General features: G+C 38.9%; 1 protein-coding gene across 2 annotated transcripts in view; it reads left to right on the plus strand.

The window, feature by feature from the left end:
* POLD3 (DNA polymerase delta 3, accessory subunit) overlaps positions 1 to 12591 on the plus strand; it is a 72220-nt gene that overhangs the window by 4431 nt on the left and 55198 nt on the right. For both annotated transcript variants that reach the window (XM_043998353.1, XM_043998351.1), the window contains 2 exons: positions 4038 to 4093; positions 6205 to 6307. In XM_043998353.1, coding sequence (XP_043854288.1) covers positions 6206 to 6307 — 102 coding nt within the window. In that variant the 5' untranslated portion in view covers positions 4038 to 4093; position 6205. The remainder of the gene's footprint in view (positions 1 to 4037; positions 4094 to 6204; positions 6308 to 12591) is intronic.

Consider the following 12591-nt stretch of genomic DNA (forward strand, 5'->3'; position numbering starts at 1 on the left):
AGGTAATTTTTCTATACCTGCCTTATTCATTCACTATCCCATTCTCCATAGCAACTATTCCAAATCATAGATCCCTTCTCAACCCTTCCATGCCTCCCCTCCTCCTACTCCTCCTCCTCCCCCCCTACTATCTACTGAAATCCTTGTCTCATGTTTTGCAGAAAAAATTGATCATTCACCATGAATTCTCCCTCATCCTCATCTCCTATCACTCAGGTGCCTTTGACAATTGTCTGCTCCTTCATCCCTGTTTCACATGATAAAGTGGCCTTATTCCTCACCTCTACCTCCTCAAGTGATCCCATTCCATCCTGTCTCCTCCAACACTTGGCTCTGTCATCCCTACTCTTTCACTTTTTTTCAGTCTCTCATACTACCTACAAACATGCCCATGTCTCCCTATCCTTAAAAATCCTCACTTGATCCTTCCATCCCCACTATCATACTATATCCCTTCTGCCCTTTGTAGCTAAACTCCTCAAAAGCCTGTTCTAATAGGTGCCTTCACTTTCTCTCTTCTCCTGCTCTTCTTAATCCCTAATAATGACTTCTGACCTTGTCATTCTACCAAAATTGCTTTCTCCAAAGTTATTAATGCTCTCTTAGTTAACAAATTGAATGTCTTTTTCTCAGTCCTCCTCCTTCTTGACCTTTCTCCAGCCTTTGACACTACTGATTACCTTCTCCTCCTTGATATTCTCTTATGTCTAGGTTTTCAGGATACCACTCTCTCCTGGTTCTTCTCCTACCTGTCAAACCTCTCCTTCTCTGTCTCCTTTGCTGTATCCTCTTCCAGATCCTGCCCTCCAACCATAAGTGTCCCACAGGGTTCTGTCCTGGGACCTCTTCTCTTCTTCCTCTATACTACTTGGTGATCTCATTGGCTTAATTGTCATCTCTATGCTGAAAATTCTCACATCTGCCTTTCCTGCCCTTCTTTCTTCTTTCTCTGTGACCTTCAGTCTCGAATCTCCAGATCCTTTTCAGACATCATGAAAGGGATGTCCAGTAGACATCTTAAACTCAACTCATCCAAAACAGAATTCATGATCCTTCTACCTAAGTCCTCCCATTTGCTTACCTTCCCTATTACTGTAGAGAGCAATAACATCTTTTAATACTTTTGTCTCACAGCCTAGGAGTCATTCTGAATTCCTCACTATTCCTTGTCTCTCCATATCCAAGTTGTTGCCAAGGCCTGTCAGTTTCACCTTTGCAATGTCTCTCACATACTTCCCCTTCCCTCCTCTGACACTCCCAACCACCCTGGTGCAGGCCTTCGTCACCTGGACTATTATAGTAGCTTGATAGGTGGGTCTGCCTGCCTTGAGTAGTCTATCTCTCACTCCAATTTACCTGCCATTTTCCTACAGCTCCATTTCACCCATCTCACCCCTTCTACTCATTACACTTCTATTACTTCTTATTACCTCCGTGATCAAATACAAAATCCTCTGTTCAAAATCCTTCAAACATTGCTCTCTCTTACCTTTCCAATCTTCTTAAATCTTTCTCCCCAGCACGTTTTCTTCCATCCAGGAAGACATTAGCCTCCTCTGTTCTCCATCTCCAGGCACGTGGCCTGGAATGTTCTCTCCTTATCTCCGTCAACTGGTTTCCCTGGCTTCTTTCCAGTCTCGATTAAAATCCCACCTTCTATAGGAAGCCTTTTCCAAACCCTCTTAATTCTAGTGCCTTCCCTTCCTGTTTATAATGAATATAACTGGATATATATTCTGAATATTTTGTTGTTCAGTTGTTTCAGTTGTGTCCATTTGGGGTTTCTTGGCAAAGATACTGAGTGCTTTGCCCATTTCTTCTCCAGATCATTTTACAGATGAGGAAACTGAGGTAAACAGGGTTAAGTGATTACCAAGGGTCACATAGCTAGTGGGTGTCTGAGATTTGATTTGAACTCGGGAAGATGAGACTTCTTGACTATCCACTATGCCACCTAGCTGCCCCATCATGGAGAATATCCTGAATATCTCCCTCCCTCTCTTTCTACACACACACACACACACACACACACACACACACACACTCTCTCTCTCTCTCTCTCTCTCTCTCTCCCCCCCTCCCTCTCCCTCTCCTTTTCCCCTGTACATCCTGAATATAGTATTTATCATATTTTCTCTCCCATTAGTGTAAGCTCTTTGAAGGCAAGGAATGTCTTTCACCTTTTTCTGTTTCCACAGCACTTAGCACAGTGCCTGGCACATATTAGGTATCTAATAAATTTAATAAATGTTTATTGATATTGCTCAGTAATAATTCTTGTATTTTTAAATCCTCAAACTGATCTGTGATATTACCCGTTTTGCATTTCTGTCCAAGTAAACAGATTATAATCCATCCATGCCTTCTTTTTTTTTTTTTTTTAAGTGAGGCAATTGGGGTTAAGTGACTTGCCCAGGGTCACACAGCTAGTAAGTGTGTGTTAAGTGTCTGAGGCCGGATTTGAACTCAGGTACTCCTGACTCCAGGGCCGGTGCTCTATCCACTGCGCCATCTAGCTGCCCCCATCCATGCCTTCTTATTCTGTGTTAACCATGTCCTTCAGAAAGCTCGTTAGAGGGCATCTACCCAATTTACTTAAGGCCTTCCTCATTTTCTTGTATGTGTGTGTGTGTGTGTGTGTGTGTGTGTGTTATATCAGATAAATATAATCTGGGAGGTAGACATTGTTCATCTATTTGGTCTTTCTGGTGTAGATGGACAGAAAGTAGACTGGGTTTCATCACAGCTAGGTGATTATTATGATAGGTGTCATTATTTCTGTTTTCCCTTTCTCACTTCTGATTTTCAGTGGCATATTTACGTAATTCAAGGTTGAGTCTTAATTGTATATGATTTCTGGGGGGGGGTGAAAATCAAATAAGATAATATTTCTAAAGTGCTTACCATAGTACCTGGCATGTAGTAGATGCTGTATAAATGCTAGCTATTATTACTATTCTAATATTCTTTTTATTATAATTTCTCATTTTAGCTCTCACAGGAAGATGGTCTGACTGTGCATAGACAGCTGACAAGAATAACATCCACATCCATAATAAATCTTTTTCTCTCTGTTAAAATGTATTCAATTTCATTCTTTGTGGTATTTGGTGCTTTTCATGCCCAGATCCTATCATTTCTTTTTCTGAAGAAAAGTTTCATGATATAGAGGCATGAGTCTTCTCTGTATAATCTGAAATTATTTGGCTTCTCTTGTTTCTTTCTCCTGAACCATGATTTATTATATATTTTTCCCTATCCTTAACTTTTCCTACCTTTGCATTGAAGTCATCAAGTATTAAGAGTGTGTGTTGATTTAATTTGGGGCATCAAGTTCTTCTGAGAATTTCTCTACCACTTCTTCCTCAGTGATTGCCGTTGATGCATAAGCTGCCATTATTTTCTTTGTGGGTTTTTTGCAAATACTTGGCATTAGTACTGTAATATGATGACCATAAGTCCTAAAAATAGTATTTCTTATAGCTTTGGGATATAAAATATCTGACATTTATTCAGTGTTTTATGGTTTGCTAAGTACTATATTATCTCATTTGGTCCTTAAAACAACCCTGTGAGATAGAGGTGGTTATTATCCCCTTTTTACAGGTAAGGACTTAAGGCCTGACAGGTTAAATGACTTGCCCAAGTTCACATAGTTGGTTACTGTCTGAGGTAGGATCTGGATTTAGGTCTTCTTGACTCTAGGTTTAGCACTCTGTACATAGTATCACCCAACTGTGATGAAACTCGATGCCCTTTTTTCCTTTCTTGGCCACTCCCAGGAATGCTTATGAACCATTTCCCCATTTCCCTGAAACTTTTTTCAGTAGCTGGTAAGTGTTTCAGGCTGGATGTGAACTCAGATCTTTTCTGCCTCTAAGTCTAGCACTCTGTCCAATGTAAAGTCCTTGAGGGAAGAGACCCTCTTTCTTTTTTGCTTATATTTTTAGAGTTCATCATAGGAGTGGGTTCCTAGGGCTAATTTGTGGTCTACCATCTATACATGATAACATTTTGAAAATTGTTTTCTCTTATAGGTGACCTACAAATGGCTTAGCTACACACTAGGGGTCCATGTTAACCAGGCCAAACAGTAAGTAACTAGATTGCTCAAAAACTTTAGATTGCAATTACTTTCTTTTTTTATAAGCTCCAAGTTTCTTTTCCATTTAAACACAAAAGACTAGGTTACTATTATGAATTGTAACTTAATTAGGACAAGTGAAAAAGACCATTTACTGATTTTTTTATTATCTTTTTTGCTGTTAACAATAAGCATTATGAAGTTCCCTATTATGTACTAATTTTAACTGCATTGGTTTGGTTTCATTTCCTTTCCCATGCTTTCCTGTAAAGCTTTCATTTCGTTCATATGGTTCTTGGTTTATTTCTTCCCTTTGCTTGCAGGTGTTATGGAAACATACTGATTTCCCTTTACACAGACACACTCTTTCCTTATCCCCCCACTCCCACCCTGGCCCCTCCTGTCTTTTTAAGCTACGTATTAGAATCTAATATTAGGCAGTACTTTAGTTTGAAGTCTACTTGGTCTAATCTGAATTAGAAGTTCATATCAGTCTTTTTTTTTAACTATTGACTGAAATAATGCCCCTTTTCTTCTTAACAAAAACCCAACTACTTTCTTTGAGGAAATTAGTTAAAAAGATGGAAAACTGGTAACCAGGGGAAAATCTTTGTAGCAGTAGTATTTGATAAAGGGGTTACATCCAAAACATGTAAGGAATTAATTTAAATTTATAAGAATAAGAATCATGCCCCAATAGAAAAATAGTCAAAAAAATATGATGAGGCTGTTTTCAAAGAAAGAAATCCAAATGATCGAACATGAAAAAATCCTTCAAATGCTAAATAATTAGAGAAATGTAAATTAAAGCAACTCTGAGGTTGCACCTCACATTTACCAGATGACAAAAAAAGGAAAAAGATAATTGGTGGAGGGGCTGTGAAAACAGGAATACTAATGCACTAATGATGGAGCAGTGAATTGGTCCAGCTGTTCCAGAAAACAATTTGGAACCAAGTCCAAAAAGTCACTGAACTGTGTTAATAAACTTTGACCTAATGGTTTGACTACTAGGCTTGTAACACAGAAGTTTTATTTAAAGACCTTAAAGTACAAAAATATTTATAGCAGTTCTTTTTGTAGTAGTCAAGAAATAGAAACCAAAGGATGCCCATCTATTGGGTAATGGCTAAACAAATTATGGCATATGAATGTAATGGAATTATTTCCCTGTAAAAAAGGATGAAAAGGATCTCAGATTAACTTGGCAAGACTTGTATAAAGTGATCCAGAGTGACATGAGCAGAATGAAGAGAACAGTGTATACAATAACAACATTTAGAGAAAATTGTCTTTGAAAGACTTGGTTTCAGATCAAAGCAGTAATGACAACGACAGCAGTTGCATAGTGCTTCAGGGTTTGCAAAGCACATTACAAACGTTGGTACCATTTATCCTCACAATAACCCTGGGATGGAGGTACTATTATCCCCATTTTACAGATGAGGAAATTGAGGCAGGCTGAGGCTAAGTGATTTGCCAGCTTCATACAGCTTGTAATAATGAGGCTGGATATGAACTCATGCCATCCAGGCCCAAGGCTCCATCTGTGCTACCGAACCAAAAATACTAACTTCAGTTTGATGATGAAACATGCTCCCCACCTCTTGACAGAGAGGTGATGGACTCCAAATGGAGAATAGGTATACATATTTAGACTCAACCAGTGTTGGAATTTGTTTTGCTTGTGCTCTGAGGATAGAATTAGGTTCTGGATTGATCCACTTAACCAGCAATACCCTATTTATCCTTGCCTGGACTGGATTAGGGTAATGATCAGATTAGGAAAAGAAGTTTTTGATTACTTCATTTAATGGAATTATCTCTTGATTCACCTTTAATCCCTGAAAGGAAGATCCTTAGAGGGAGTGGTCAAAGCCAGATTTAATAGTTTTAGGAAAATGATTCTCTAGTGTCTACTGATGCTTTTAAAAATCATGTTTTTTTTTCAACTAATAAGCATTTTTATTTATTTTCCTTCCCACTTCCCCCACACCTCAGGGGGCTGGAGGGTGGGGTGTGTGAAGCAAACCCAAACCCAAATCCTTCTAACAAATAGGCAGTCAAACAAAACAAGTTCCTGATTTACTTGTTCCTCATCTTTTGTTTGTTTGGATTAGGATGCTGTATGATTATGTTGAAAGGAAGAGAAAGGAAAATTCAGGAGCCCAGCTACACGTGACCTACTTAGTGTCGGGCAACCTTGTTCAGAATGGAAACTCTGTAAGTACCTAAAATGTTTTAATAAGTTGAAATATGCTTGAATTGTAGGCAGTGTTGTTGTTTAGTTGTTGCAGTCATGTCAGACTCTTCATGACCCCATTTGGGGTTTTCTTGGCAAAGATACTGGAGTGGTTGGCCATTTCCTTCTCCAGTTCATTTTGCAGATGAGGAAACTGAGGCAAACAAGGTTAGGCTAAGTGACTTGCTCAGGGTCACACAGCTAGTAAGTGTCTGAAGCTGGATTTGAACTGAAGTCTTTCTGACTCCAGCTCAGCTCTCTGTCCACTGTGCTGTCTAGCTGCTCCTGAACTATAGGTAACCTATAGTTAATGGCACATAGAGAAAGGCTAACACTTTATAGGACCATTGACTACTATAACAGGAAGGGACATGAAAGATTAAAAAAAAAAATCCAACTTCTTTATTTGATTTCTTGCTTTTCATATTTTCCTGATTACCTATGTGACTATTACTAAATTATGCCTTGTTTCCTACTGAATTGTGTATGTGTTGTCTCCCTCCCCTCATTAGATTATTAAGTCCTTGAGAGAAGGGACTCTTGTTCTTCATCATCTTAAATCCATTCAGCACTGAGCACAGGGCCTTGAACATTGCAAGTTCTCAGTCAATGTTTGACTACAAGTAAAGAAAACAGAGAGGGGAAGGGGCTTAGCAAGTTTGCACAGCCCCTGTGAGCAGAGCCAGGAAGCTGGTGCTCTTCACATTAGATCACACTGTTTATTGTTCACACAAGCGCTCTGATGAATTGTTTAGATTTTTAGATTAATTTAATTTGTTAATCGTAATAACTTTTATTTGCACTGTTCTTCACGTCCATGTTCTCATTTGAGCCTTTACCACAATACTGATAGGTTTTGTGAATAATATCATTCCTATTGATAAGGATGCTAAAGCCTAGAGAAATGACATGCCTTGCCCATTATACCATAGTAAATGGCAAGGTGGGGGGAATGACAAGCATTTTTTAAGCACCTAATAAGTGTCAGGCACTGTACTAAGGGCTTTACAATTAATTAGCTTATTTGGTTATCCCAGTACCCCTGGGAGGGAGATGTTGCTGTTATCCTCATCTTATAGTTGAGGAAAGTGAGGTAGCCAACTAAAGTGACTTGCCCAGAGTCCCACAGCTGGTAAATGCCTGAGATCAGATCTGTATTCAACACTTCCTAACTCCAGGTCTGATGCTGTGTCCCCTTTGCCATTTAGCTAAGATTAAAACTAATTCCAAGCCCAGTGCTTTTCTCTCACAGGCCAGCTCACCATAATGATTTGATATAGTGAATGTTCTAAAGCTGAAATCTTTGGCAGCTCATTTCACAATTTGCTGCTGTTGTTTTGTGAAATAGAGAGGGTGGGAGTCTGTCACAGTGGAGAGGGCTGGTATCAGAGTTAGGAGGACCTGACTTCAAGTCTCACCTCTGACACATACTGACTGGCTGTGTGAATGGGCCAAGTCCCTTAGCTTCTCCATGCTCTAGACAGTTTTCTAAGGCTGTCACTTGCAAAGAAAGTGCTGACCTGTATTCCATGAGGGATTTTCCTCATCAGGCAGATCCATGTAGCTATGAAATCACTGGTCTAGTCTCTGTCCTTCTACAAAACAGGCAGTCAGATGGCTACTTTTGCAATTTCCATTTCACCTTTGTCCTGTGGACTTCTTTTTTCTTAAAACTAGGAGAGTTAGGTCATTCTCATAAAAATAAAAGCCAGAGTTTTGTTTGGAATTTAATTTCTTATTCTTTTTTTTAAGATTGCTGTGTTCAGTAATTGCTTATGTCATGGTCTCTACCTTAGGAACTGAGATAGATTCATACTTCCTTTTCTAGAGCAAAGCTTCTTAAACTGTGGGTTCCAACCCTATATGGTATTGTGTAACTGAATATGGGGATTGTGAAAAATTTGGCAGTAAATGTTTGATTTGTATACCTATTTTATATACCTATATACCCGGGTTTATGTAAAATTTTCTTGGGTAAAAAGGGGTTGCGAGTGAAAAAAGTTTATGAAGCCCTGCCCTAGAGAGATGACTTCCTCAAGAAAGATGGCTACTAATACATTTGTACAGTCTTTATATGTTTCAAAGTTCTTCCAAATCTGTTAGCCCATTTGGTTGTCACCGTAACCCTATGAACTAGGTAGGGCTGGTGGTATTGGAGAGGAGGTCAGTGAGGCCCCCAGAAGTTAAACCTCATACTCAAGCCTATAAACCAGGTTAATGGCAGAGTTATACTAGAATCCTTGAACCTAGTTCAGTGTCACATGACTAAAAGCTGACAGAGGTAAGAATACAATCTGCACCATTATGTCTTTGCCTCACATTATTGGGCAAAGTTATCAGTATCTTTCAGTGATTCATAGTTGTGTAGAACTCTTCATTATTCCTTTTGAAATTTTCATGGTGAGGTATAAGTAGTCTGTAAAAGTGTCACCACTCATCAGACACTGCCACCCCGCCCCCCCCCCCCAAAAAAAAAACCCTGTGAAATTTTTTGTGTAAACATAAAATAGATTTAATAGATTTCTTTGGAAATACAGGCACCAAGATAAAGTCCAAACATACTTAACAGTGGTAAAATTAATTAGGAAGAATTGTGGGAAGATGGTGTGTTAGGATCTAGAGGAGCTGAGATCCTTTTACAAACGCCCTAGTAAAACTCTAAAAAGTCATCAGATGGAATAAGACAGAAAGCCAAAGAAAAACAGCTCTAATCTCTCTTATCCAATCCAAGACTGCACAGAAAGACTGCCAGAATTTTGAAAGCTCTGAGTGGCTTTCAGCCAGGGTAGGCAGATTGATGAAAAGATTGCAAGTAACACAGACCCAGAGTAGTAGATGGGGCCAGATCAGCACCCATGCAGCCTCATCCAAGGCATATGACATTTAGTGGTGCAGCATCCATTAGGCCTGCCTAAGACATTGGGAGACCACAGCCTATACCCAAGCAACAACAGGAGAAAGGGCCAGGAAAGCACCCAGGAAGAAAAGAACCTGAAGTCTTGGAGGCCTGAAATGAGTGCAGTCAAAAACATCTGGTTGGAGTCTAACAGGGTCATAGTAAGGGCTGGAGATGACCCCGGGTTTAGGACTGTGCAAAGACACAGAAAGGGCCAACATCAGAACCTAAGTTGAGCCACCAAGAGGCTTAGCCCAGACCCAGGAATTCCTGCAGAAGGTAGAGTCTAGTTTGAGTGGTCCCTTCCAAGACTAAACAGGGTCCCAAACCAGATGCTGAAGTTGGAGTTTGGAGTAAAAAGAAGAAAATGCTGAACATAATGAAGAAATCCATTGTATTTAGAGAAGCCCAAGAGGTAAATACAAAACAGAAGAGTAACCCTGCAATAGGTGCAAGGAAAGCCTCTGAGAAAGGAAGGCCTGGCATCAACACTGAAAGACACACAGCAGGATGAGATGCGAAATGTGATGTTAAATCACTTTTTTTTTAATCATAAAAGCATTTTATTACTTTTCAGTTACATGTAAAAATATTTTTCAAGATTTTTAGTTCCAAATTTTTCTCCCACCCTTCCTTCCCTCCCCCCAAGACATAAAGCAATCTGATATGGGTTGTATATGTACAGTCACATTAAACATATTTCTGCATTAGTCATGCTGTGAAAGAAGAATTAGAACAAAAGGGAAAAACCTCAAAAAAGCAAAAAGTGGAAACGGTATGGTTCAATCCGCATTCAGAATCCACAGTTCTTTTTTCTGGATGTGGAGAACATTTTCCATCAGGAGTTCTTTGGAATTGTCTTGGGTCATTGCACTGCTGAGAAGAGCCAAGTCTATCACAGTTGATCATCACACATTTGTACTGTGTACAATGTTCTCCTGGTTCTTCTCACTTCACTCAGCATCAGTCCACTTAAGTCTTTCCAGATTTTTCTAAAATCTGCCTGCTCATCATTTCTTGTGATGTTAAATCAAATGGCAGATGGAGAGGAAAAATGGCAAGAAGAATGAAAGGTGATAAACCTTACCCAGAAATTGAACTCTTTGAAATCAAGAATGAGTCAAACAGGGAGCAACAACTCCATGAGACAATAGGCAATACTAAAACAAAATCAAAAGATGGAGAAAAGAAGAAAATGTCACAAGCAGCTGACCTGGAAAACAGGTCAAGGGGAGATAACCGAAGAGTCTTTGGGTTATGTCAAAATCATGATTTTAAAAAGCCTATATACCATATTTCAAGAAATTATGGACAAAAAATGCCCAGATTTATTAGGAGCAGAGTGTAAAGTGAAAATAAAAAGGTTCTACCATTTATCTCCTGAAATTAACCCCAAATGAAAATTTCCCCAAACATCATAGCCAAAAATCCTGAACTTCCATGTCAAAGAAAAAATATTACAAATGGTCAAGTATCAAGTACCAAGAAGCTATAGTCAGGATCACTCAAAACTTGTCAGCTGCCATTGCAAAGGAGAGAACTTGAAATAAGGTATTGCAAGAGGCAAGAGATAAAGGCTTGCAACAAAGAAAAAAATCTAACAAAACAGTATAGTTCTGCAAGGGGAAAGAATTGATCTTTAATGAAATAGAGGACTTGCAAACATTCCTCCTGAAAAGGCCAGAAGGGCATAGGAACTTGGAAAGGCAAATGCCTGAAGTACAAAGGTAAATATATTTGACCATTTAGTAGAGATTACATAACAATGAGTTAATTATATTCCAAATGAGTGAGAAGACACAAAAGACCTAATGTCTTCAAGAGTCATGGAGTTAAAAAAAGATAGGCAGAAAGTCTGGGGGTAATTTTGTTTTACTTTGATAATCTTAGGATAAGGAAAAGGAGGAGAAAACTTAAAGTTGGTTTTTAGTTAGTAGTTCAACTATTAATTCACTAAGAGGAGTAAATTAGGAGAAGAATATACAAACATTAAAGAAGTCTTAGGGAGAACGTGCATCCCTTGAATCTCACTTTTATCTGAATTAGACAAGAAAGGTTTAATACATTCATAATACATACACGCAAACATGCATATGAAGAGTTTTGTGTAGAAATATCTTGACTATAAAGAAATAGGTTAGAGCAAGACGAGGAGAGAGATTTGAGGAGGAGGCCAGGATAGGTGAGGGAATGGTCATACACAAAATAAACTCCAACATTGGAGGGTAGAGTGTTAAGAATAGATTAGGCACCTGACACCTATCAGATTGGCTAAAATGGAAAAAAAAGAAGATAATAAATGTTGGAGAAGCTGTGGGAAAATTGGAACACTAATTCATTGTTGGTGGAGCTGTGAACTGATCCAACCATTCTGGAGAGCAATTTGGAATTATGCCCAAAGGGCAATAAAGCTGTGCATACCCTTTGACCCAGCAATTCCACTTTTAGGTCTTTTTCCCAAAGAAATCATGGAAAGGGGAAAGGGACCCACATGTACAAAAATATTTATAGCTGCTCTTTACGTGGTAGCAAGGAATTGGAAGTTGAGGGGGTGCCCATCAATTGGGGAATGGCTGGACAAGTTGTGGTATATGAATACAATGGAATACTATTGTGCTGTAAGAAATGATGAGCAGGAGGAGTTCAGAGAAACCTGGAGGGTCTTGCGTGAGCTGATGATGAGTGAGATGAGCAGAACGAGAAGAACATTGTACACAGTATCATCAACATTGAGTGCTGACCTACTGTGATGGATTATATTCTTCTCACCAATGCAATGGTACAGAAGAGTTCCAGGGAACTCATGATAGAAGAGGATCTCCAAATCCAAGAAAAAAAAACAACTGTGGAGTATAGATGCTGATTGAACCATACTATTTCTTTTGTTTTGGGTGCTATTGGTTTTTTTTCTATTTTGAGGTTTTGCATTACTGCCCTGATTTTTTCTCTTATGAAAGGATTAATGCAGAAATAGGATTAATGTTATTATGGATATATATGTGTGTGTATGTGTGTGTGTATATATATATATATATGTATATGTATATGTATATGTATATAGATATAACCTATATCAGATTACCTGCTGTCTAGGGGAGGGGGGAGGGAGGGGAGGGAGGGAGAAAAATCTGAAATTGTAAAGCTTGTATAAACAAAAGTTGAGAACTATCTTTACATGTAACGGAAAAAAAAATACCTTATATGTAAAAAATAATAATAATAAATTGAATGTGCTCAGAAAAAAAAAGAATAGATTAGGGTGGGGCAGCGAGGTGGCACCTGAGTTCAAATCGGGCCTCAGAGACTTCACACTAGCTGTGTGACCTTGGGCAAGTCACTTAACCCTCATTGCCCCACCAAAAAAATAGA

Source organism: Dromiciops gliroides, chromosome 3 (genome assembly GCF_019393635.1).
Source record: "Dromiciops gliroides isolate mDroGli1 chromosome 3, mDroGli1.pri, whole genome shotgun sequence".
NCBI lineage: Eukaryota > Metazoa > Chordata > Mammalia > Microbiotheria > Microbiotheriidae > Dromiciops > Dromiciops gliroides.